The 27,725-nt window shown below is 39.9% G+C and overlaps 1 protein-coding gene across 9 annotated transcripts; it reads right to left on the bottom strand.

Moving 5' to 3' along the window:
* Positions 1-32: 32 nt before the first annotated feature.
* LOC109049414 (nucleosome-remodeling factor subunit BPTF-like) lies at positions 33-27,651 on the bottom strand. Of its 9 annotated transcripts, XM_042729236.1 has the most exons (33): positions 26,775-27,647; positions 24,419-25,244; positions 23,981-24,201; positions 21,201-21,410; positions 19,358-19,537; positions 18,992-19,177; positions 18,754-18,902; positions 18,245-18,576; positions 18,016-18,147; positions 16,906-17,035; positions 16,658-16,793; positions 16,288-16,560; positions 14,358-16,161; positions 13,491-13,615; positions 13,284-13,412; positions 12,990-13,140; positions 12,602-12,722; positions 12,085-12,325; positions 11,604-11,774; positions 10,263-10,399; positions 10,060-10,174; positions 9,138-9,304; positions 8,351-8,630; positions 6,893-7,152; positions 6,419-6,850; positions 5,985-6,067; positions 5,518-5,743; positions 4,511-4,794; positions 3,423-3,596; positions 3,143-3,335; positions 2,639-2,723; positions 2,206-2,392; positions 33-646 (listed from the first exon to the last, which is right to left on the bottom strand). In XM_042729236.1, exons 1-33 carry the CDS (start codon positions 27,250-27,252, stop codon positions 610-612), a joined length of 8,655 nt encoding a protein of 2,884 aa, XP_042585170.1. In that variant the 5' UTR covers positions 27,253-27,647; the 3' UTR covers positions 33-609. The 9 variants fall into 9 exon arrangements, with proteins under 9 accessions (XP_042585170.1, XP_042585162.1, XP_042585148.1 ...); XM_042729228.1 differs by having other exon boundaries at positions 6,419-7,152; positions 16,288-16,557; positions 26,775-27,649; XM_042729214.1 differs by having other exon boundaries at positions 6,419-7,152; positions 24,419-25,241.
* Between the last annotated feature and the right edge of the window lie 74 nt (positions 27,652-27,725).

Raw genomic sequence — 27,725 nt, forward strand, 5'->3', positions numbered from 1 at the left:
TTTCAAATGAAGAGAATATAGAAACATCTTAATCAATGTAGAAGAGAGAATCCTGTCCCCTCCATTTATTTGTTTTCATATACATCAATATTTCTTCAGTTGTAATAAAAAAAAAAAAAAAAAGACAAGTTATACAAACAGGATACCTTCTTGACTAGTACTTTCATCAGGCCTCAATGCATTTTTAGAGCAACACTCTCTTAGTTCAGGTACCTTGATCAACCCCATTGCTTAAAAACCAATTAGCAGATTGCGTCCACGTTCCACTTCTGAAGAAGTATGCTGAATCATATAAAGGGGGGAAAAAACAACTGGTGCACCCATGATAGACCCCTGCTGTCCGGGAAAAAGCAAACGTGATTCCGGAGGGTTTTAAAAACTCACAAAAACTTTTCTGTAGGCATTTAATCCTCAGAGAACTCCAACAGGAGAGCATCCCAGTCTAAACTCATTTGCTTCTACAACCGTCCATTCTTGATCCGAACCCACAGCTTTCACGTCCGATATTCCACCAAACGCTGTGGCTATGAGCGATGCTGGCTGACTGGGACAGAGTTCCATCTTGAATTAAATGTTCAAAGTTTATTTAGAACAGCATGTGGTTGTATTCTATGAGGCTGATGACTGTAGTTTGTTGTTATGAGACCTAGAGAATACAGAGAGAATGAGGTTAAAAGCCCTTTGGTTTTATTGAACATTCATAAAGGTGGACAATTAAATCTACAGCACAGAGAAAAATAGCCTCCTTAGAGGAATGGCAGCCATGTTGGCATAATACAACGGGAATGCCTTCAGTCATTTAAATTGGTGCTGGTTTCAACCTAAATTTAAAAGAAATGAAAAACAAACAAAAAACAATTTAAACCTTCTTTTAAAGCATGGTCCTTTATTTAAACATTGAAATCCTAATAAAAGGATTTAAAACTCTTTTTTTTGCTACATATTCAAGCCAACCGAAACTGCGCAGATTCTGCGCAAGTTATAAAGTTGCACAAATTTTCAGCAAATTCATTTAGTCCTCTCAATGAAAACTTGGACAGATCAGCAAACCAGCTGAAACAAACGTTGTTAAGCACATTACAGAAAAATAAACTGAACAGGAAAGTCTTAAAATGCCTTTAATCGGCCAATCCATGTGATAAATATGATCATGCATCCATGTAAACATCATAAATAACATCATGTGATCAGCAAACGTAATGGGTAAAGAAAAAAAAAAAAAACAGGATCATAAATGCACAGACAGCATTTCCCTTGATTTCTGTGTGTTCAACATGGCTGCCGATTGCCAAAGGCTTCACTGGAGTTTTGGCTTGGTTTTATTGACAGGTTCTCCAAACAGTTTTACTCATTTCACTTAAATGTACATCAGCATCCACTGTTAATAAAACAGCAAGTTCCATGATTCTCTAATACAGAATGACTCCGCCCCTTCAGCCACTATGACTTATGATAATCTGCAAGAAAGGACAATGGACTGAATGAATGACATGCATGAACCACAAACACAAACGGTTATGTTATCAGCACACAGTCAATGAAATAATGACAGGAATAAGAGGACGAAATGCTAGACAGAGAAATCTAAGGTTAGATAACTAAACTAAATTGCCTCTGAATTAAAAAAAATATATTTAAAGCAGAAACATTTATAGTGTGCAAACAATGTACATGAAGACAAGCAGATACAAAACAAAACTGGATGTGTGTAAGCCAATGCAATGAAAAAGACTAATGAAACTAGTGAAATCAACACAAGAGCAAACTAAACAGTACAATGCAGTGACAAATTTAGTACAAAAAACTAACACTATGGCCAAAAAAAAAAAACGTACCTGTGATAAAACCACTGTTATACCCTTTTATGTAAACCGATATATCGGTTTGACCATTGTTTAAATCGATATTTACAATTTTCAAACTATCTGCTACATGCCACAGAAACATATTTAATGTATTTTTTGATAATTACTCCAAATATTTAGCTTAACATTTAAAATAAATATGAATATGAATGAATGTCTAAAATCGGTTTAGCATATCGGTTACAAGACACTCAAACATAATCTGTATCCGTTTTGGTCTTAAATTGATTTCAGTTCGTAACAACGTAAGGCAGAATTAAAACATTTGGGTGAACTAATCCTTAAATATCCTAAAAACCATCCTATTCTGCTAAATTACATGTGTGGGAGCAGACGTTACCTGCTTGCTTTGAAAGCTTTGAGTTTCTGTACAAAGAAAGACTCCAGGAACTCCGCACACTGGTAAAAAGGTGAGTCGCTGGGATTGTAGTAGCGGCAGTTGTCAAAGATTTTGGTCATGTCCGCTACGAACTCTGTGAGTTTGCTGTAAAAGCGTTTCTGTATCCTCTCCTCCATTGTAGAAAGGTCTGCAGATAACAGCCACACAAGGGAAGCAGAAAATAAGGAAAATCATTACTAAAACAGACAAAATGCTTCATGCAAACATTCTTCAATGTTACTTATAAATCATTTATAAAAAATAATCTAAAATAGCATATTAACAGTTTAAGAATTACCTTAAAACTACAGAAATGTACATATAACCAAAGAGAATATTATACAAGTCACAAAATAATTCTGGTCATACAAAAGAGAAGAACAAGAACTCTTACCCATCGGTTCCTTGATGATCCCATAATAATCTGGAGCATCATTCGGATCCACTGGTTCCAGGAATGGCCACGCCATCTTATGGGACTAACATACATAAAACATAGAAAATGATTATAAGATTCAGTTCCTATTGTCTTCCATTAGATTTTTAGAACTGATGGGAACTGAAAGTTACACACAATCTTCAAAACATTGTCTTTTACTGTATGTTCCACAGAAGAAAGATGCCCATACAGTCTTGAGGGTGAGTAAACGATGACAGATTTTTCATTTTTGGGTGAACTGTGATTTAAATATTGTGCAATACCATACAAGGGTTTTCTGTAAAGCAGCTAGAGGTCAAGTTCACTACAACCAGACAATTGCTTGCTTACCATAACAAAACAAAAAAAAAAAATAAAATCTAAAAAACAAACAAATCAAAAAATTTATCATCACCAAACAAAACAAAATAAACAAAAACTCTAAAATTCCAAACAGCCTTGAAAAGATTCCATACGAACCTGTAAGGAGCGCAGGATCCGCTTCAGCCCCTCGTAGTCTTTATCTGTGAGTGGCGTCAGGACCGTCATGGCATCCTCTGTAGACTGGCACTGCGGGCACACATACTCGTCGATATGTGTGGCTTCGCTCTGTAGGATGCCCACGCAGCGCCCGTGGTACCAGTTCTGACAGCGATCGCAACCGATGTAGAACCTGAGAAGCATACCAATCATATCAGAACCTCTGCTTCCACACGCAGCGTTTGAAAGACGTGTGGTGAGACTGCAGGTGTGTGATTACTGGGACTCGTCGTAGGGAGTTCTGCAGATGCAGTAGAGCTCCTCTGTGCTTCCCTCCTGAGCGCGTTTACATTCTGAACAGATGTAGTCATCCATCTTCTTGGCCTCTTTCTCGGTGATGCCCACACACTCTCCATGATACCAGTTAGAGCAGAGGTCACAACCAATGTAGAACCTGCAGCAACAGTAGATTCATCCATCAGATGTTCTAAGACATCATGTCTTTCATGAAAAATCATTATGAATATTTTTACGGCTTCAGCAGCAGTAGCATGATTTACATTTATTAAGCCAAATGCTTTTATTTAGTGTTCAACTGTTTAAGTTTCAGAAACAAAATACACAGAGGTGTACTGTTTTACCAAATTGTGAATTTAAAGTCAATTAACTTGTGAAGAAGGCAAACAAATGTGACTTTTAACAGTTTTCCACTGTGTTCAAACAAGTCTTGTGAGTCCAAACTCTTTTTTTTTTTTCTGAAAAAGTTTGGATGCACAAATTTGTTTTACATTATATTTTCAGTTCTCTGCAAAAATAAGTATATTGTTTCCTCTTTTAAAATCTTAGTGTATGTGTATATTTTTTAATGCCAAAACACTCACATATATTAAAATAAAACAAAACAAAATAAATAACCAATTCCAAAAATCTTATTGAATGTTTAGATTTTTCATGTCAAAAATTTGAACTTCTGGTGTAAATATATATTGCATATTGTAAATCTCTCTCTCTCTCTATATATATATAATCTTTGTGTATGTTTAAATTTTTCATGCCAAAAATTTTAACTTGTGGTCCACATAATGTAAAAAAAGAAAATAAATACATAAATGATTAATATTAATATAATAAATTGATTATGAAAATGATCTAACAAATCAACACACACACACACACACACACACACACACAAAGACAAAATAGGTAGATTGTTTCCTTTTAAAATCTAATTATGCATTTATATTTTTCAAGGCAGAAATTTGAGCTTCAAAATTAAAATATTTAAAAAAAAATACAATAATTATATGAATGATAAACACAAAAAGCAAGAATTCCTAACAGAAACAAAAACCCATATAATTGTCATACTTAGACTCATCGTAGGGCGTCTTGCAGACGCAGTATAACTTGATGTCCCTCTTGCTGTCCTTTGAGGTAGTGGAGATCATCTTTTTGCGCTTGGACTTGGAGGCGTCTCTCTCCTCGTCCCGCTTGCGTTTGTGCGTGGAGGAGGGGGACGTGGCCGTGTACGAGGAGAGGCCGCTGTGCACGTGTGAGCTGGCGGCCGCGGCAGCCGCTGCAGCTTGTGCAGCCGCAGCCTGAGCTTTCTCCTTCTCCCGCCGCAGTTTAATGAGATCGCGCTTCAGCTCCTCCTACAAGGAAAGAAAACATGGAAATGACTCAACATTGTAGCACAATGTAGCTTCAGCTGTCTATTTGGCAAGTCTGCTGTGGTGTTAACAGTGTGTGAGTAAAGCTGAGATGTGGGCGAGAAATGAAATCATTCGAAATCACACTACTGCCAGATTCCCACTGCTAAGATTATCATAAACGGGGAAAAACAGTCCTTAATTACTGTATGTGAACATACACTACCTGTCAAAAGTTTTTTTTTTTTTTTAAATGTTCTTGAAAGAAGTCTCTTATGCGCACCAAGGCTGCAGTAAATCCATCAAAAAAAGAAAAATAATAAAATAAAAATTCAAAAAAATAAAACCAATTTAAAACAAAATATTTAAAAATTAAAATATTTTTAAATTAAATTTATTCCTGTGATGCAAAGCTGAATTTTCAGCATCACTCCAGTCTTCAGTGTCACATGATCCTTCAGAAATCATGCTGATTTGCTGCTCAAGAAACATTTATTATCGACAGTATTTATTATTTATTAATTAAATAAGTTTATTTAATTATATAAATCATAATAAATATAAATTATATGCGTATAAATTATTTGAACTTACTGATTTTCAATCATTTCTTTTGTGTAAAAAAAAAAAAAAATAGTATACACACATCTAGAATTAAAAAGAAATCTCAGATCAGTGAAAATCAAATATATTTGATAAAGTTAGCGCACTTCCTGTTCCTCTCACCTGCACTTGCAGCTGTAGTTCTTTATCAAGCAGAGCTCTTTTCTTCAGGATATCAGCCTTGAGCTGCTCTTTGTGTTTGAAGAGCAGAGCCGACAGCTTGCTGGCGTTCTGCTTGCTGCGCTTTTGCTCCACAGACTCCTCCCGTTTCCTCTTTTTAGCCGCCTGCCTCTCGTCCTTATCGATTTTATCCAGGATGAACTTCATCACCTGGTTACAGACAATCATCCTGCCCGGACAGACCAAAGACAATGGATTGGGTTGATTAAAGCCAGTCTATTCTTAAGTGAGACTTCCATAAATACGGCTTCAGTTGCATATGGCTTTATCTGTGGTGCACGCATTACAAATATAATGAGCCTAAATAATGCTTCATGTTAGCTGACATTTAAAATCACTGAATTTTCAGCACAAAAAGTCACTTGGAAAGTGGGAAAAAGGGAGATCGACAACATATAGAAAGTATTCACCTCTGGTTCTCCTCTCTTTCAGCAGGAGTCATGGTTTTCTTCTGTTTCAACTGCTCTATGACCACATTCTGCTTCTGAGCCACTAGCGAAAACAAGACCGAGCGTTTCAAAACAACATGAAACACCATCAGACAAGACTGGAACTACTGTAATGCAGTGTATTCATTCACACATGCAAAATCATCTGATGAGTAATGCCTCGAACCGTAGTGGCAGACAACAAAAAATATCAGCTGAACTCACTCTTAAAATTTGATCGCAAAGCCTTTAAGTTTCAGATCAAAATCATTTTGAACAGAGCCATTCTTAACACTGCGACCAATCGTATATTGCTACTGTGTGAAAGTTACCTAAGGTTCACATAATACCCCATGTTTCTAAAACTCGTACTGATCCTATTAAATTATTCTGGAGTCACATATTTGGGTCCAGACCTGTTTCTGTATCAGATCACTCTGGCTGACGTGCTGCTGGGCCTGCTCTCTCTTAGCCTCCTGCTGTTTCTTCTTCTGCTGCTGCTGCTGTTCACAGAGCTGCTGGATGCGCTGGAGCTGCTCCTGGACGCTGGCTGTCTGGATGGTCACCAGATTCTGGATCTGGTGCGCTTGGTCCTGCCCTCCGCCCTGCTGCTGGATCTGAATGGGCAGCTGCAGTTTGATCTGCTGGGGCATCCCGGCCGTGGTCCCGACCTGCTGGACCTGAGCTTGAATTTGGGCTGCTACCTGACTCTGGATGTGGGAGATGACCTGCTGCTGGAGCCCGGGGACGCTGAGGAGCTGAGGGGGAAGCTGGATCTGGGACTGTACTTTGGTAACGGTGGTCTGGGCGATGGGGAGGGTGGTGATCTGTTGTGGGAGGGTGGTGATCTGTTGTGGGAGGGTGGTGATCTGTTGTGGGAGGGTGGTGATCTGTTGGAGAGGTGTGGTGGCCGTCACCTGAGCTATTTGGTGGGTGGGGACAGGTGTAGGGGGCGGGACCGAAGGTTGTGGAGGGACTTGGGGTTGAGGTCGTAGTTGTACGGGTGGGTGGGGCAGTACTGATGGAATCGGTTGGGGAACAGCTGCACTTGGGACTGGGGTGGGTGCTTGCTTGACCGGCAGTGATGGAGGGACAGATGATGTGGGAGGAAGTGAGGTCAGCGGTTGGGGCAGTGGAGCAAGACGAGCAGCTAAAGAGAGAAGAGAAAATGTATTGGAACAGCAATAATACACAGAAACAGCCCCAAAATTCAAACTGGTAGGTCTAAACAACAGAGCAAAACAATAAGGACTGCATTAATGATGTTAAATATTAATTTTGTATGTATTTATCTGCTCAAGTGCAAGTAGAAATAAAAAGTTTATATCAAAACACTCATCGTAGTGAGTATACTCAAAAATAGTCAGTTCTGTCTTAAGTGAAGGAAATCAGTTAAGAAAGAAAATGCATATGTATCAGAATATCAGATCTGTGTATTAGGTTTTAAAATGACAGCAGAATTTATATATTTATATACATATATTAGTGTAAAACCTTTTAATCATCTGTTCACGAAGAAGCATAAATGGCGCATGACGCATTCCCGAATGCATGTTAAACTCAAATTAATTGCATTTACTGTAAACTGAGCCACTCTGAAACACTGAAAAAAACTGGATCATGAGCTGCTCGCGTGTAAGAATACAGTGAAACACAGAAACTACATACTTGATCAATTAAAATGCACACTGTTGTGTGTCAACAAAAGAGAGAGTGAGAAAGAGCAGCTGGTAACAATGTATAGACACTGCAGAAAGTATTGAAAAATTCAAAATATTCAGAATTTATATGTGTGTGTGTGTGTGTGTGTGTGTGTGTATATACATATACACACATATATATATATATATTCATTTATGTGTGTGTGTTAGCAGAGATGGACAAATCTGAGGGCTGTCAGATTACACTGAGGGTGATCTATTGTAACTTGTTACTGTAATTCCCACCCTTGTCCAGTTGGTGGCGAGTGGCAGCAGAGCGTGGGTTCAGCCTCCAAAACAAAATTTAAGTTAGAATTAAATCGAACTGTTGCCTCTGCATCAGGCTCTCTTGATGCATTTGATTACGTCCTGCCGAGTATTGTAATAATAAAGATAAAATACTAACGTTATAATTACATAATGTTTCTACTCCAATTTGTCTTATATATATATATATATATGAATATGTATTATGGTGCATATATTTAGCACATGTTTTTCTCCTACATAACGAGTTACATTAGGTAACATTACTCAACATTGTTTTATTGTCGTATTTCTGCAGTTGAAACACTGACTGATTGGTTACGTGAGACATGAAATGGATTTTGGAATAATGTGAATAAAGTGTCTAATAAACAGTCTGACCTGGCTGAATGTGTGCTGGAGTTGTGCTGGTGGCAGCAGCTGGTGCAGCTGTGGCTGGGATGCCTGATGAGGTTGTTGTGGAGGGGGCAGTGGGGGCAGACACTGGTGCAGGGGCCATGGGTGTGAACAGGAACCGCTGGACTTGGCCATTGGGCATGGCTGCCTGCATGAGCTGCTGACCGGGCCCCGGAATGACCGTGACCCCCTGAGGAATGACCTGCAGCTGGCCGGTGGTCTGACCTTGCCCCTGGATCACAACCGTCAAGCCCTGGTTCCCTCCCTGAAGAGTGAAAGACTGAGTTTATTTCAATATTAACTTTAACCAATCACAATCTGTGTGGCCTAAGCGACAAAACAAAGTCGTTTGAATAGAGTACTACAGGGATGATGTATTTTTGTAGACCAAAACCAGAAAAAAATAAATAAATAAATAAAAAAAACTTCGCACTTCTGGTTCCATTGTCCTAAAGTTAATGTTTTGTTCAAATGGATTTTTTTAGTTAAATGCTTGCAAAAATGTGTGTGGTTAACACAAGTTCAAAATGTTTTCATGTTTTATTCTACAACATAAAATGCATCAGTAATACCATATACAGCCAACATTTAGCCTTTTAATTCTGCCGACTGTATTTGTGCTTAAGAACTCATAAAAGTTGTTCATTAGTGAAGAATGATCAACAAAACGTGTAAGAATCATAAAAACATCTGTCGGTCGCAGAGCTTATTTTCTGCAATTTTCGGGCACAAAAAGAACATTAAAACAAGCTGTTTTAAAACTGGCACAAACCTGAGCCCCCTGAGTGAGCTGTGTGAGCTGGGCCAGAGTGAGTTTGACCTGCCCCTGCTGTGGTCGGGGAGCAGAGGGTGTCTGTGGGGTCTGGCCTTGGTTTGGTGTGGAAAGGCGAGGAGCCACCTGAGCACCTGAACTCGTTTGCACTGTCTGTTGTGCTTGACCTGTGTGATATAAATCACATTTACACTCTAAAAATCTGGTATATTTACATACAGAACTGGCCATACTGTGCACATCACAACTGCAGCATTATGCAGTCAAATATGTTTGTATAATCAAATAAAGTCCCATTTATTATACAGCATTTTTGCAACACAGATTGCTTCAGTAAATGTTTAAATTCATCAATTCTGAAACAAACTCAATTTCAGCTGTCTTTATTCAGCTCAATAACCACAGTTGCAAAGTTGATAAATTATGAAAAAAAATTATTTTCAGCTATAAAACAGCTCTACAGAAGACAATAGTGTCATTATTCGGTTGTATTTAGTTCAGTGTTGTTACAATTCATTTCAGGAACTGTCAATGTTGCAAAGTTCATCAATTATAAAACAAGTTCATTTCAGCTATAAGCAGCTTTACGGCAGACAACAGTTTCATTATTCAGCTTCAGCTCAAGACAGTTCAATGCTGATTCAATTCAGTTCAATAATAATGTTGATGCTGCAAAGTTAGTGTCATTATGCAGCTCAAAACAATTCAAATTTTGTTCTTATCCAACAGTGGCTGCACAGATAAATCAATGATATCACAGACCTTTAATTTTATCTTTTAAACAATGACCACTAATTGAACGGGAGTCTATCATTTCCTGTCTCTACTACACTATTGAATAAAGTGTTTATTAAATGTAATTAATGAAATGTAAAAAATGAATAATCATTTCACTTTCAGGATGAAACCTGGTTGAGAATACCTTGCTGAACCATCAGGGGCGTGCGAATGATAGTCTTGCCCAGGGCGGTGGTCTGCTGCAGAGGAGAGCGTATCACAGTCATCCCTGGTCGGAGAGCGCTTCCCGTCGTAAGGACCTGGCCATGAACCATAACATAAACCATTACTGCAGGAACAAAAAATGTTGAGTTTACCAGAGTGGATCATTTTACTGAGAGCTCGTGCCTGATGCGTGGAGGTGGCTGTGTTGGGTCTGATGTTGATGGTGGCTGTACGGGGCTGGAATGCAGGGAAGGACTGTGCGGTGCCCGCTGTGCTTGATGGAATGATGCCCACCACCTTCTGCTGTACCTGCACCAAGCCTGCCGAGACGATGAGTAGATTTAGTTTTCTCCAAGAATACTGCATTACGTAGATACAGAGCTGGTCAAAAGTTTGGAGTCGGTAAGATTCAAAAAAAAAAAAAAAAAGTTTTCGAAACAAGTCTCTTAAGTTAACCAAGGCTGCATTTATTTGATATGAAATATAGCAATATTGTGAAATATTATTGCAATTTAAAACACGTTTTTTAAATTAATATGTCATTTATTCCTGTGATGCAAAGCTGAATTTTCAGCATCATTACTCCAGTCAGAAATCATTCAGAAATGCTGATTCGCTGCTCATTTCTTATCATTACCAATGTTAAAAACAGTTTGCTGTTAGCAAAAATAGATCAATACAAATGATACTGCATATTATTCTATTATAAATGTCTTTACTGTCACTTTTGATCTATTTATGCATCTATGCTAAATGTTAAATATTAAGTAGTAGTTTCTTTCAAAAGTAAAAAAAATTCTTACTGACCCTAAACATTTGAATGGTACTTTTCATCAGAAACTGAGAGTTGGAAAATTAAGTTTAAGTGTGAGCCAAACAGCGCCATCTTCAAAAAACGTCTAAAGACATCTTTTTCGTCAGCACTTCACTAACTAATGCTAACATTTTCTCAGTCTCTTTTTCTGAGGATAAAACAAACAAACTGGTATGTGTGCTGTGCTAGACTAACTGAGACTTGTTATACCGTTGCCTTCCTATTGGTCTGAATTGCTTCTATTTGCTCTTTTCATATGTAGGTAGCTTTTGATAAAAGCGTCTGCTAAAGTGATTAAATGTAAATGCATCAACAGAACAATTTAGAATTAAAACAAAGACAGTAATCCTTTGTATTCAACAATTATAATCAACTGAATTAAATTCAAAATAGTAAAGCCATAAAACAAACTGTACCAAACTTTAGTGGATGTTCACAATGACAGCAATTAAAACGGAATGTTTCCTCTCAATGAAATTAAATGACTTTCGATTGCTGTATTGCAGCAAACTGCTGCCAGTCTGAACACCCTTTTAGACCACTAACAGGCTGTATTCAGTGACCCATGCTCACCATATGTTGTTCATCATTTGAAAAAAGTAAAAAATACATCATTTAAGAATACTGAGCTGATATTTTGCCTCTCTGCGTGCAGGCAGGCCTGACTTAAAACAAAACCACATGCCAATGATGTTGGAGGCCTGCCGTACCTCCTTGAGTGGTTGGCACGTTCACTGTGACTATCTTGCTGTTGGCTGGAACAGGTAGTTTAGCAGCGATGACACTGCCGGCCATCGACCCCGCAGCAGCAGCGATGTGGAACGTTTGCCCAGACGTGGTGGCGCTACTCGCCGCCACAGTCACAACCGAACTGGTAGAGACTGTAAGACACAGGTCTGATCACCACCCTAACACATACATCTCAATCAGGAAATACAGCAGCGGTTGAATCCAAGAACGCCACGGACAACGAAACGATGTCAAGCACTAAATACACCACCACAAATACACTTACCAAAAAAAAAAAAAAAAAAAAACATAACTGGACGGCAAAAAAATCTAGCTAATTTCCAACCAAATACACCGACGTGCAAAAAAAACCAAAACAAAACACAAACAAACAACAACCTCTACAATAAAAGCCATCAAGCAACATTAACCACGCCTCCTCATAACACTGTAAAGACTGACCTGAGTTGCCTTGTTGGCCCTGCTTGACCCAGGAAGCAAAGGACTGCTGGAAGTTCTTGTTTTGCTGGAATGTCACTGGAGAGCCCAACTTTGTGGTCATTACCACTTTTGGCGCTGAGGTTACCTGACCGGTAATTGAACCCACCACCACCTTTTGAGTAGCGGTCCCAGGGGTTGTAGGGGTGCTGGTCAAGGTGGGTGTGTTGCTGGTGCTGCTAGGTTTCTGCTGTTCCAGCCGTTTCTGCAATATAGTCATTGAACAGTTCACAATATAAACAAAGATACAAGCCACAAGATAGTCAGCTATGGGTGAGTAATTTGATTAAAATCAAGATGATTAAATTATATGAATTTACCCAACCAAACTAAGAGTGAAATGATCATTAAAAACAAACATAAATAAATGAATAAATAAAAATCATAAGGCCCATTGGGAAGAACACCCATTTCATTCAATATTGTGCCCCAGGTTAATAAAAAAGGGGCGCCCCAGGTGGGCACATGTCTATATTCCCACCTGCTGGGCTGCCAATCTCTGCTGCTTTAGCTGAGCTTCCAATTGGGCCTTGACTTCCTCTGCTTTCTTCTGCACACTAACCTTAGTTGGGTCAGCTGCTTGCACCTTTTCCCTCTCAACCCTGTGAAGTCAGAAGGTTTAAAAATCTTTAAAAGAATACGAATGAACTAATAAAACATGAAAAATTGAGACACACTGACCGTTGGGAAACAAATTAATATCATTAAAATAAATAAGCTAATATATGCAAATATTCACGTCTCATATACAACCCCCCTTCGTCCAAGATCTTTCACTGTAGAGAAAGCTTTGATGGAGCGTTTGACAAAGGGAATCAGTAAGTTTGGTTTTAGAGTTTGCAAATCCACAAAAAAGAGGGAATTTCCACCTTTCGGTAAAGGCTCGAATCTCCCAGAGTTCTAGGTCTTCCTCAGCCACCCAGGTTTCGATCACAACAGGCCCAGTCTGCTTAGCTGGCTCTGGCTTCTTTGGCCTCAGAGCACTTGAACGAAGGCCTTTCCTTTGAGGAGTGGGAGTTTCTGCTCAAAGGAATGATGGACAGATCAAATATCAACAGTGTTTCTGGTCAATCAAAGCTTGCATGATAGAAAACTTTCCATGTCTTAAAAAAACAAAGCACTCATCGGTTGCCAGGCATAAGGACTCTTTGAGTCACCTTTACCTTTGGGAGTCTCAGGCACCCCAAGGGGACAAATGATCTTCCTGATGCAATACTCAGAACGAATGCCATAAGGACCAACATCTCTCCGCTTGATGATCTCAGTGGTGGTGATATCGGTGTCAGATGTCTCTGTTAAGTTACACAAAAAAGTTTGAGTGCTGAACACCAAACGATAAAGCGACATGTGACAAGCAGTTAGGTGCCAACCTGTTCGCGTCGTTCCTCCTGTGGGCGAGGGTTTCACAGACATATCGTCCCATCTGAGGCAGGCCCAAAGTAGCCGTAGCATTAGGCTCACTCCAGCCAAAGATCTCACCGTCTGGAGTCGATATCTGTATGACAGAACCTCCAGCTCATTAGCATTACAACAAAGGTTTAAAAGAACTAAGCACTCATGCAAACTATTACTAATCTTAAAAAAAGGCAGCTAGCATCAATACCCCCATTTTTTCTGGACACCAAAGTAACACTAAGAAAAGACAATACCAGTAATTGGGACCTAGAGCATAATAAAACAGGAAAGAGCTACAAAGACCCTTAAGGAACTAACATATGTTAAACTAGATTACTACATTCTCTGAACAAAAAGGAAGTGGTTCTTCAAGCTGAATCTGCCACTAAGAGTGCTAGGGGGTTGCCAAGGTTTTCTATATAATTTATAATGCATTGTTACAGCAATGCTAGGATGTTCTCAATGGTTGCTAGGGCATTGGTAGCCGACTGCTCACAGTTAATACTTAAATTTAGGGGCTTGTTCAAATTCCTATCCTAGTGTCCAATCCTGCTCCAAGAGTGCCAATTTCCTGCAGAGTTTAGCTCCAACACACCTGCCTAAAAGTTTCTAGTGACCCTAAAGACCTTGATTAGTTGGATCAGGTGTGTTTGATTAGGGCTAGAGCTAAATTTAGCTGAAAGGTGGCCATCCAGGAGCAGGAATGTACATTCCAATGCTCTAACCCCAAGTGTAAGCCATAATAATAGTGATGTTTTCTTTAGCAATTAATTCAGGTTTTCAGAAAGACAATGTTTAAAAGGGATGACAAAGATCAGGGGGGAAAAACAGAAGATATAGACCTCCATGTGATCCCAAATGTTGGTCGTGGGGATGGGTAGGGCCAGATGTCTAAAGCTGGCTTGGCGTTATAATTAAAGATAGGAACTTCACGGATGCCACCGCGCCTTGCGAGTTTCTTCAGCTCGTCATTTGGAAGAACAAAGATACTCTTCTTGCTACTCTTGGTCACAAACTTGCGGTATGAGGGCAAGGCTGTTCCGGACCTTGTTTTCTTGGTACAAGAGAACTTTAACAGTCGTACCCTGTCCCTGGTGGAATATTCTTGACTCACTGTCATAGATTTTACAATGGAACCACTAGGACTAGACATGGTATCGGTCAGTGTTTTCGTGACAGTGGTCTTGCACTCTTTCGTTAGAGTAGCTTCCTGGGATGAGTTCATAACCTTGGTAACAGTAGTGGTAGCTTTAGTGGAGAGTGTCGAAACAGAGCTGGTAGCCTCCACTTTAGAATCTGCTGGTACAGATGTACTGATCCGGTTATTGGAAGCAAGACTGTCCCGTGAGGTAAGCACCATGCGAGACTCTGTGGATACTGTGGTTGTAGTAGTGGTGACTTGAGTAATGACAGTCATAGTCTCACTAACGCCGCTGCTGTTTTCAGTGAGGTCACTGCTTAAGCTGGACTCTTCAGCTGAAGGGACAGGTGAAGGAACAGGAGGCTTTGCCTCCTCAACTTGCATCGGCTCCACCTTTAAACTATGACTAGGCACCTCGGATCTTGCATTTGGCTCGGAAGCTACAGAAGACGGTTTGGGTACAGAGGAACCAACCGAGGAGTCTACAGGTCCTTCGATGTTGTTTTCCAACTTGGCCAATTTCTGAGGTGGTGGACAATCTGGGTCAAGCTTGGTAACTCCTTTCTCCTCATCCGAATTCACCTGAGGAAGCGTGCTATTAGTCCATTCTTTAAGACACTCTTGAGTGGCGTCTCCATTCATTAGTGACTTCACTGGTTCCTTTGGTGATATTGCTTTAATCTCCTCCCCAACGGTATTGGTTAGCTCCTTTGTGTTAACATTATCAGTCAAATTCTTGCATTCCGTGTCAACAAGACCGTCCTTCCCATTTACTTGCACAGGCACTGTTCTCTTTACGTCTAGGTCGTTCTCATTGTTTTCAATGACGTCCTTTCTCTCAGAGTCTTCAGGCGGACACGTAGCTTCTGTAACGGTTTTATCAGGTTTAGCGTTTAAGCTTTGATCCAGACTTTGGGAGTTTCCATTAAGCTCAGACATTGCCACCCTACTGGTGGTCTTAGGTTCTGGCTCTGGCGACTTCTGCTGATGTTCACACGAGTCACTTAATCTGACGTCCAGGATGTTCTTCTGTCCTGAAATGTTTGTCTTCACCTGTTCATCCTCTTGGTTAAAATCGAGCTTTTTGACCACATTGTCTTTTTCTTGGATCGCTAGACACGCTACCCCCTCTGTCTGTCTAGACTTTGGCGTTTCAGAGATAGTTCCTTCAATCTTGACCTTTTGGTCTTCAGCAGCAAAGGTTGTCTCCTTGTTTTCCATTGTCTTTTCAGTCAAGGGTTTAGAATTGGTGGCCTGCTTGAGTTTCTCATGCCTCTGCTTCTCTTCTATGGTGAACTGTTTGACCCGTCTCTCCAAAAGGCCATCAAGTTTTGAGGTCTTCATTTTCTTGTATGCCGTGCGTAGCAAGAAGCCGTCACTGACATTCACAACATCATGCCAGAAGGATTGCTGGGGTTGATTCAGAGCACTATCCTTTATTACCTCACTATCCGAAGGCTCTCCTTTCAAAGGAGAGTCACCGGATGAGGCATTTGTAATGTTAGCTGCAAATATGAAAAACAGAGACACATTAGCAACTATTTTCCACAAGGGAACTATTTTTTACAATACATGCTATATCATTTCTGATATACTTCTGTCCTTGGTACGGGTTAAAGCATTGCAAATACCTGCTTCATCATTTACGGAGTTAGGCGTGCTGGTGTCCATTTCTTCCACAGATTCATTTTTTTCAGCCGTTTCATTCTCTTTTTCTTCATTTGGTTCTTCATCTTTTAACACAGGATCTTTCTCCACAGCTAGCTTTTCTTCAGAAGAATCCAGTGACATGTCCTGGACGTTATCCTTTTCAGGCACATTTTGAGATGAAATTTCATCTGTTTTAACCGAAGTTTTTGGTGTTTCTGGGAGAACTGCCTGATTGTCCTTTCCCGTTTTAGCTGCTAAAAATGAATTTGCATGAGAGAAATTCTGCCAATGGAAGACTTTTCTGTGTCCCAAATTACATTTTGTAGTATTATATATGAGCAAACAACATACCCTCAAGTGCTTTCCGGTAATTGACATTGGTGTTTCCAGGTAGCTTTGGGACAAAGCGATGGACGTGCGTCTTACTCTCCCAGCTCCAGCCTCCATACCCAGTTACTCTGTACTCCTCACCCTTCTGCTTCCACACCTACAGAAGATGTTTCGACAGTTACCGAATGCCTACAGCTTGACGGCTGAAGCTGATGTGATTTCCTTAAATGTTCATGTGAAACACTCATCTGCCACGTGTTCAGACGTACCTGGTGTTTGATGGGGAAAGTGTACTTCACCCATGTGGCCTGCTGCATAGTCTCTTCATCTTCTAGCTTCTTCTCTCTCTTTTTCACCTTCTCCTTCTCTTCCCGCTCCACAGAGGTCATGCGATGAAGCCTGCGGAAAGATGAAGAACAAAAAAACAAAGCTCACCAAAACTGGGACATAAAGGTGACTCACTGTACATATTCGTAAAAAGCCCCCAGCACAAAATTTGATCAAGTACACGAATGCTTTCATGTTTAGAAGCAACAATGTGCTGGAAAATATTACTGGATTATTGTATTATTATCCTTACATGCAAATAAGCATTTCATTTCCCTGACAATAAACTGCAAATGACAATTACATAAGCTTAAAGCCAACATACTGCTATTATAATAATGTGCCTGTGGGTTTCTGTCTTTCCTTCTTTTCTTTTTTTAAATCCCTAAGCTCTTTCTGACTGTAAATCCTTCTAAAGCTTTCAAGCTACATCCACCAAACACAGCCTAGACATGACTTGGGTTATTATGACTTTCTTACTGAACTGACAATTTCCCTCAGGAGAATATCAAACAAGGCTAAGATCCTACAGACTTCTAGTGAGATCCTGTGACTATAACAACTCTTAAAACTTGCAATCCACTAGACTCCGCACTAGACTCTGATTTATTCAGCTTTAGCTGCAGATCTCAAAAATCCCACAGAGCTCAGATGATTTCAAACTCCGTTCAAATGTAATCACAAACACACTTTAATACTTTAATCTACTCATCTATGTATCTATCTGGTTTGTATGACCTGTAAATATTACTTAATATAACTATTTTACCATTAGAGACTGCTTTTATAGAAAGACTTGTAAAACAGCTGTAGCATCAGATGCAATTGCTGATTGATAGCTTTATATTTTTTATATTTTCTATCCAATCAAGCTCTAACAGGCAACAGATCATGTGAGCTTCACTGTCTGTACTCCTTCTGGTAGTCTGCATATTGCATTTCTTTGGATTTGCATCGATTAAAACTCCGCTCATCTTCATTGCTTCGCTGTTTTTCGACGCATCAAAAGATTGCGGATGGCTGTTTTAATATCCGTATTTATTTAAACTGACCTCGTGTGACCCAGAGAATCCTTCCACATAGGGAGCATGACCACTGGTTTGATCGCACACTCCAGAATGGCCAAAGCCAAGGCAAACTCTCTCGCCTTGCTGCACATCTGGACAGCCTTTATCCAGTTTGACCTACAGCAATGGAAAAGGTTAAAGGATGACAAGGATAAATACTGCTTCCAGAAACCATTTAAAATAAAAGTCCTTCTGGCACTTGTAAGACTTTTACCGGTGTGACGCCCAGTTGGGATGCAAGAACGGAGCAGGGATATTGTTCTCCAGCTGGATGATGGTTAATCTCAGTGTGGACACAGTCAGGGCTTTGGAGCCGTACAGCGAGCCGTTCCACTTGAACTCACCAGCAGGGGTCATGCAGAACTTGTGGGAGAGGTGTCTGCGTTTGTCGTGGTCCTCGCGGTGTTGGTGCTTGTTCAGTGCAAGTGTGTTAGTGCTGTACTGATTGTGGTAGACGCGAAATTTACCCTCTTGGCCCAGTTTGAAAAAGCCACTGCTCTTGTTTGAATCTCTTTTAAAGGAGCCGAAGGATGACAGGGAAGGAGTCTGAAATAAAATTCAAAGGATTTAAAGAAATACACACGTAATTTAACAGTGGAATATATTTCAAAGTAACTTTTTTGCATGAAGACCTCTGGTATATTTTTTGCTTAATATGAGCAACAGGAACATTGATTCACGCCTTAGCAAACACCGCTAATGACTAAAAATATAAAGTCCCACCTCTTTAAGTGCTCTGCTACCATCTTGCGAGCTGCCATCTTTGTCCTGCATGACCTTGCGTTGGCTTAGCTTGCTATCAGGGTTTCGGAGTCGTGTAATCATGCGCGACGATCCTGTTTTTCCGCTGTCTCCATTAGCTTTACCCTCACCTAAAGATTAAAAAGTTAACGTGAATAAGTGTACAATATGACAAATGTAAAGAATTATGTTATGGGTGTGTATGTGGGTGCATAGACACCTGTCTCGTCTTGGCTGTTGAGAGAGGACTGTGAGGACCGGTCCACCAGGTCAGGCTCTTCTGGACCTCGCAGGCATTCAGAAATGGAGAAATGACTGCTGCAGCTGTTCTCATCCACTGTTTGTGCAGGTTCAGTCTCTAGTACAGAATCTCCTTCTCCGTGACCGGCAGACTCTGAGCTCTTACCAAGGACAAACAGTGACAGAATATATATTACATACATTAGTAATGTGTGACACTTTGGCCATGTTGAGAGTAGAAGACTCCCACAATACACGTACTATTTCTGCGTACTGTGAAACCAAAAGATTATCTTTTACAAAAAACTGCTCATGTAACAGCGTGTGACTTGAACGGCCGCTGTACCTGCCAACTCTTTCACCCCTTCAGACTCTTCCCGTTTCTCCTCACCACTGGAAGACAATGTCACGGCATTTCCCGTGGGATTCTGGGAGTCAGATTTAGTCGGTATGGTCGAGCTGGATGCAGCGAGCTCAGGAACATCAGTGCTGCCCACCTCACCAGCTGGGACAGCTGAGACTGAGGCTGAAATATGAATGGACAAATGTCTGCGTTCAATGTATTAACACTAACAGATGAGAGATGCATTGATTTGTTTGTAGTTTCAAATGCAAATGATGAGGGTTGTAGCTGCGTTTGAGAATAGCCAAGATTACCACACACTACAAGTAATCAATATTGTGAAATATTATTACAATAAAAAAAATAAATTTTTTCTAATCAAGTATATTGTAAAATATAACTTATTGCTGTGATGCAAATCTGAAATCTCAGTATCATTTCTCCAGTCTTCAGTGTCACATGATCCTACAGAAATTAGCAAACAGTTGAAAACAATTATACTGCTTAATATTTTATTTTTTGTGTGGAAACAATGAAAAAAATTTCAGGATTCTTGACTAGAAATACTGAATAGAAAATTTCTGTATGATTATAAATGCTGTTTTGTCACTTTTGATCAATTTAATGCACCCTTGCTGACTAAAAGTAGTCATTTCTTTATTAAAAACTCATACTGACCCCAAACTTTTGAATGTGTGAAGTATTTTCAAAATTAGTTTCAGACGGATTCGCTAATGAGTCACCAGCTTGAACAATTCATTAAAAGATCTGACTCAAAAGAACAACTCACTCACAAAAATGACATCACAATGGCTTGCCAGCAAATTAAAAAAAAGTTCTACACAGGGGACATATGGTAATATTTAATAATAAACATATCTCAGAGTAAAGTAAAATTAGAAAAATGTAAATAAATTAGAAATTCCCATGATTTTTTTCCCCCTGATATATCTAGGTTTTCTATGATTTACATCCTGTAAATTATAAACATCATTAAAACATGAATGTCCTTCCAATAGAGATGTAACGATTCACTCAACTCACCATTCAATTCGATTCCTGATACTGATTTCACGATTCGATTTTCTCACAATGTTTTCACAAAATTAGATTTAAGACAAACTATAAATGAAAAGTTGTCCTTTTATTATTGCTTGGACAAAATGCTGCACATTTCTTTGTGAAACAGAAATGTCAAATAACAAAACTAAATTGAAATTTTAAAACAAACCCTTAATCTTATCAAATAAATAAGACAAAAAACCCTTCTTCATATAAACTAAGGCTTTGTCTGTACTCTTTCCATTCAAAATTACAGGCAACCACTGCATTTGAATCACGATCCAAACAAAGACGCTGAATACATGCAGCATGAGCAGTTTTTAAAAAAATCTAAATTAGATTGTATCATTTTAAATTTTAAAACAACAACAGAATGCTCTGACTTTAGTTTTGTGAAACTATACTACATAAAACAGCAGACGGGCTGAATGAGACGCAATTTCACTCTCTGACAGCAGGTGGCGCTCATAAAACAGCAGTAATACAGTGTTTCCTTGGTTACCGCTGTAAACAAAGAAAATTTCATTTTCTAAAGACAGTAAGTTCCCCTCAGATATACATTCATATAAACACTCCCCCCCAAATGTGTTGCAATTTGTTTAACATCTCAAACGATTTGAATCGTCACAGATTTGTATTGATTCTCAACCAGCTCGTGGTGAATCATTCCATCCCTACATTCAAACATTTTACACTATACTGAAGATGATTTAAAAACAATATTTTAATTAAACAGATCAGAATCACATGAAATACGGCTAGTAGATCCAGGAATCTCTCTCACCATCTGCAGAAGTTTGCTCATTCGTTGCATTCCCGTTACCGGAGTCTTGTTGTGGACATGATCCGTTCGAGTTCATCTGATCGGCCGCAGCTGGTTCGCCAGCCACAGATTTTGATTCCAGTCTGGTCCTCTCGGCCTCCTCCGCTGCCCGTCTCTTCACCTCCTCAAGCTCCGCTTCCTGCTTGGTCTTCAGACGGTCCAGGATCACATCTGGAGGAAATGGACAGAAGAAAACTATCAAGATACTGAAACCCCACAACAGCTGTACAACGTGTTTCTCTAAACAAATCATTCTCGTTTCCTATTCACACATCTTAAACTGGTTAAAGGGGAACTCATACAGGTCTGGAATATCTTGAGGAGTAGTAAATGATGACAAATTTGTTCATTTTTGGGTGAACTATCAAATTACTCACTGACATGCAGTGGCTTACAAGTTATTACGTTTTATAATAACTACTTGTTTGCCTCGAGTTTGCATTTCAAAATACCACATGAATCAACGTTCGCATGCAGGAAGCAAAAAGCATGCATGAAACATCTGCAGCTTGATAAAAACTTTACAAGATGAATCTGACTGTAGTGCAGGTGGAGCTGCTTTTGCACTGCTAAAAATAGCTGAACGGAAACACACCTTACAGTGATTTGCATTACAACCAAATTTATCATTCTATACTCCAACACATTAACTAACATCGAGTCAGATATAGTTACTGTATACTATGGACGGATTGTTGCAACATGGTTTGCATTTTTACATAGTTTAAAAAAAATGCGGTAGTACAACAATTCTTTTCATTTTCTTTTTGATACAACTTAATTACACTGCATGTTCTCACAATAAATGTGTGAAATGGAAGTTCTTATTTGCAAATAATGTTCATTTACCATAACCTGATGTATAAAAATCCAGCAACAGACACACTGGAACATAATTCATGTTGCTTATTTCATTTAGTACTTACCGATATTTCTTACTGTAAGCCAGGAAAAAAATAATACTGATATACAACTTAAAAAAACAAGAATAACTTGAATACGTAAACATTTATTTAATGTGTAATGGTCTTATCTAGTAATGCAACAGTAATATTTTTAATACTAAAATGAAATAAGTATTGAAAGTAATATTAAAAAAATTAAATTAAATGTAATAAAACTACAGTTCACATGGTGTGACAAACTAGAGCAGGTTTTACTAAATGGATTTGTTACACTTATATAAAACAAATCAATTGAAATAAATTCAATTTATTGAAAAGGCTTAATTTAATTATTTGTAAAAGTCTCAAATTAATTTACGCTCACTGAAATTGTTTTGAGTGGATTTATTAAAGTTGGGCCTTAGAGTCAATTACATATAACATCTAGGATTTGATTAAATAGGCCTACTTTCAAAAATAAAAATGCCCACATACATATGGAAAATAACTGCTGTGGTCTTAACTTTAAGAAATTAAATACATCCCTCTATCACAGAGCAGACAAGGGACCAGCAGAGTCAGCAGTGTTATGTACTATTTAAAAAGGGGGGGAAACGAGTGTGGGTTGCTAAAATGATCTGTTTCCAAAAAAAAAAAAAAAAAAAAAAAAAAAAAAATTTTTAGTTGGAATCAGAGATTAGGAATAGCCATCTGCTTAAAAAAATTAAACTAACATTTGAAAGGATACTATGGCAAAGTTATTGCTTTCCTTATTCAAGCTGATTTTTTTGTTCATGAATATATGGTAGACCTGAAGAACGAAAGCTATATCATACACTTGAGCTATTATGAGCTATTTCACCGCTGTGTGACAATACAGAGAGATGAGACCAAATACAGATACTTGGTTCATTAGAATATTAATAAATTGAAAATTTCTTAAAAATAGTATTAAAATATACTATGACAAAATATTTGTCTTTTAATTACAAAAATAAAACAATGCAGATGTATTTTTAAATATTTTAACTAATCCAGGGCTGTAACTAATGATTATTTTGGTAATAAAGTAATCTACTGATTATTTTGACAACTGAGTAATCTGATATTTTTTAGCAACACAAACTAAGTGAAAACCAGGCTTTAGTATGACTATTTATATATAAACTAACAATGAGGCAATAATAATTGGCTCAAATAAAATATCAAAACCAAGTAATTACATGGTTTCATTGAACAACACTGATAAAATATATAATGCAATATTCCTATACATAATATGAACATAACTAACTTAAATACATTATGTATTATAACAAATACCTGCAGAGAGCGCCAACGGCATGGTGACATTTTACACAGCGTGATTAAACGATTTTAATATTTGGCCACATGCAAACTCAGAAACTTTTATTTTGAAATCACGATGTACAATACATGGCATGTTTAATCATAGGTTGATGTCCTCCTGTCTTGGCAACGGTTTATAAATGATTTGCGTTACAAATCTAGTGAGATGCACACTGTTTTCCCAGATGACATTAAGCAATTCAAACTCACCGCATATGCAGAGGAAGAGTTTAGCCCCTTTCACACATACAGTCTTTACTGGTAAATGACCGTTTAAGAGATCATGTGTGAACAGGACCTTTTCAAAAATCCCGGTAAATTCGTTCGTGCAATCATATCGTTCTTATGAAGATGAGATGATTACTCTGAGCTGTTTACAAAGCTCCACTGCTTTTTAATTAGTTTTCCTATATAAATATGCATTAGATGGACATCTTTTTTTTTTTTAAATGTGCATTTCCAAGATGGCAATAAAAAATGAGCTTTATGATTTGTGTATTTTCTTACCGTTGGCAACGGTGAGGTATGCCTTGTTATTCCCCCGGGCCTTGTTAGTGAGCTCCTCAGTAATGTCCATGTGCGAGTGAATCTCCTCTCTCATCTCCTCCAGCACAGAGCAGAGGTCATTCTCCCAGTAGTCTTTATCCAGAACCTCCAACAGCTCGGCCAGCTGGACTTTAGTGCTGTAGTACCAGATCTGCTTATTTTCATCCTCACCGTCTTCCTCTCTGAAACAGATCAAAACGCACAGGTTACGTACATTCAATACAGACCCTTTATAGACTTTAAAACATATTTTTATGTTTAGAAAACCTAAGCTTGAAAAGTAAGTGATGCATTCAAATTTGGACAACCACAAATTGAAAAAAAAAAAGACTTTTTTATTTTGGATTTATTTTATACCATATCTCTAGTAGTTTACATTTATATAATGCAAATACTCACACAATAATCCTCCTGTTAAGAAACCAGTATTTTCTTTGATGTCGGTCGTAACCAATGGGCTCCTGCCGGATGTACGGCCGGCTCTTCTGGAACTCGGTCAGACAGTCTGTCACGCCGGGCACATTGTGTGCCACACAGATCTCACACTGCCACTCGTCCTCGGGCACCTCCTCCAGAGGAGGCTTGACGCACTCCAGGTGATACACGGCCGAGCAGGTCTCGCAGCACAGCAGGTCTCCGAGCCGGTGGCAAACCCGGCAGTGGTCATCATACTGAATGACGCCCTCGGACATGAGCTCCTCGCGGGCCAGGTTGGTGGTGAGGAATTGGTCCACCAGGAACTGCAAGACCTTGACTTTGCTCTCCAGCGGGCTGAACGGATAGTCTTCACCCTCCAGGTCTGGGAGCACGTGGTGATACTCGGGGTCGCTTTCGCAATATGCACGCACCACTTCTGGCCAAGTCATACCGTCGATGAAGTAGAGCGTGGAGTTGACGCTGTCTTTGAGGTCCGCTGGTCCAAAAGTGGTGTTGGAGGTGTCCTCCTCCCTTAAGATGGCCTTCAGCAGGCAGATGTGCGTCTCCGCCATCAGCGTGCACTGCTCCTGTCCGACCAGAGCAGCGCAGAAGTCCTCGAAGCGGAAAAGAGAGAGACGCAGCACAGTGCTGAAACTGCGAAGCACCTCGTAAATAGCCGATGCATTAAGTAGCTGCTCGTTGGTAATGAGAAGGTCCTCGGAGGAACCGGGCAGCTCCAGAAGAGGAATCTCCTTCTGCTCCAGAATAGGAGAAGGTGGTCGCCTGGGTCTGGGTCTTTTACGACCTACTAAAACAGAAGGAATCAGAATCAGTTTTGATTGCCCAGAAGATAGTCTGAATTTTCAAAAAAAAAAGGAAAGTCTCAATGCAATTTTATAATGCATATTGAATGCATGTCTTTTTCAAAATAAAACAATGAAAGCAACAACACTTGAATCTACAAGTGGTAAGAAAAAGTAAATGTATATTTTAATCACTGAAAAAAATTGTATGCACACCACTGTTTAAAATAAAAGAAATTATTTACTTTTATTGAGCAATGTTGCATTATATTAATCACAAGCGACACTAAGACATTTAGAACGCTGCAAAATATTTCTATTTAAAATAAATGCTGAAACTTTTGAAAATCATCAAAGAACTCTGAAAAAAAAGTGTCAGTTTCCTGAAAAAAATATTATGAAGTGATGCTCAAGAAAAAAATTCTTGTCATTATCAATGTTGAAAACAGTACTGCTTAATGTTTTTTTTTTATTTAATTTAAACTGTTTTCAACACTGATAATAATACACGTTTTTTGAGCATCAAATCATCATATCAGAATGATTTCTTCATGATCATGTGACACTGAAGACTGGAGTCATGATGCTGAAAACTCAGCTTTATCATCACAGGAATAAATTACATTTTACAATATAATAAATCGGAAAACAGTATAATAGTCACTCAAAAAGCATTTTAGCCCTAATTATCCCCCACAGGGCGAGTAATCAATCGTGACAGCACTAAAAGCTACATCATAAGTGGCTTTATGACGTCACGTGCGAGCGTGACACAGGAGCGGGTCGAAATCAAACTTCCTCCCCGCGTGAGGTGCAGCGGCACTGGCGCTGGATTTCAAAACAATCGGCCCCATGCTGCCCTGTCATTAGCTGCTCTTCAGCCCTGGCTACGTGCTCCCAAACACCCGCCAGACTGCCACGGACTCATGCAAATGAGGGTGGACAGTAAGTAAGACACTTCAATATAAGATTCGCTGCTACTTTTGTTAAAGTCTACGGAACGTGCTGATCATTTTGTTAATAAATGATCTTATCAGCTCGAAATCAATTAGCAAGACGACGGGCTAAGTTAACTAACGTGTGCTGTGCTCATGTGTGAGACTAAAAAACGCGTTCCCTTCACAGTCTAACCTAAATAAAGATGTACTCATACAACAAGGAGGAATGATTTAGTGATATTAAAAACACAATCCAGAATGTGTCTCGGTTTAATACGCTAACATGCTAACGTTAGCATATACATAATTGAAAGGTAGCGCGAGCTTTTTGTTGCTGTATTAAAAACGGCTTTGCTTTTATACAATGGAAAGATGCGATTTTTAAGTTCAGTATTTAATTCTAAATCTCTTTTAATGCTGAGAACGTCCCGCGAGTGTAATTTCCTCACAATGAACGACTGCCGCGCTCAAGCTAAGCGCTACCCCGCGGCCTTCGCCAGCTCAGAAGAGCACCAGGATCCATTTTGAGTGTTTTGCTCAACAAAAGAGCGATCGTTTGGCGAGGACTCTGCGCATCGGTCGCTGGCGCGCCCGTACCTGCGTTGCTGCCGTGGCTGCTCTCCGTGCAGTAACTAGCATCGTCTTCCTCCAGATCGTTCAGCTCCTCCAGGTAGTCGGACTCGTCGTTGGCCTCCTCCTCCTCTTCTTCCTCCTCTTCGTCCGTCGGAGGCTCCTCCGTGTATTCTTCCTCGTCCGATCTCAGACTGACCGCATCTTCATCCTCGTCGTCGCTCTCGTGGTCGTCGTAAACCACCCCGCTCGCGGTGTTCCGCCGCCCCCTGCTTCTGGCGGTCCCCCTGCCTCTTCCTCTGCCCCGCGATGCCGCGGAGCGCACTTTCCTCCGGCCTCGTGTTGAATGATGATGGGTGCCCCGTTTAGGGGTGACATAATCCTCATCGCAGGTCCCTCTCGGCTTCGCCCTCAAGCCCCGGCGGGGTCTCAGACCGCGCACCGGCCCCGTCGAGGGCTCCTGCGTTAGCTGCGCTTTGGGCGGCCTGCCTCGTCTCCCCCTCATTATGGATAAAAATCTATTCTCCTCCGTTTCGCGTTTTGCCTGCACTTTACACGCACCAAACCCGGAATTTCGGGCACCACTGCAAAGTTGATCCCGCGCAGGTAAGGATGCACTAGTCCCGCAGAGCCGCGGTCTCGGTTAACGCGAGAAAGCTCAAAACGAACGCCCGGCGCCCCGCTTCAGATCGCTCGTCGCCGCCATGTTCTTCCCTCTCCGTCCGCTGACAACACACAGCAGGCCTGTGCGGGCGTCACGTGACCCGCGCTGCGACGCCACGCTCGCCGCTTTCAGCGCGCTGTTTGTTGCCTTTCGCGAATGTCAACACGCTTCCTGAGCGCGCGTTACTATCATTAGGCTCTTAAGCACGTGAAAATGTGCTTGTGCGTGTCAGTTGCTTGTTTTTAGTGTTGTTTCGGAGCGGCGGCTCTTGACATGTTCTCCATTTCCCTCTACGTGTGAACTTCATTGAGATG

Source organism: Cyprinus carpio, chromosome A3 (assembly GCF_018340385.1).
Source record: "Cyprinus carpio isolate SPL01 chromosome A3, ASM1834038v1, whole genome shotgun sequence".
In the NCBI taxonomy this organism is placed as follows: Eukaryota; Metazoa; Chordata; class Actinopteri; order Cypriniformes; family Cyprinidae; genus Cyprinus; species Cyprinus carpio.

Coding starts and splice junctions, on each gene's coding strand:
- LOC109049414 (XM_042729209.1), bottom strand. CDS start 27,252: ATGAGGGGGAGACGAGGCAGGCCGCCCAAAGCGCAGCTAACGCAGGAG. Junction 13,413..13,490: donor AGGAGGAACGACGCGAACAG/GTTGGCACCTAA, acceptor GTAACTTAACAG/AGACATCTGACACCGATATC. Junction 2,393..2,638: donor GATCATCAAGGAACCGATGG/GTAAGAGTTCTT, acceptor TGTTATCTGCAG/ACCTTTCTACAATGGAGGAG.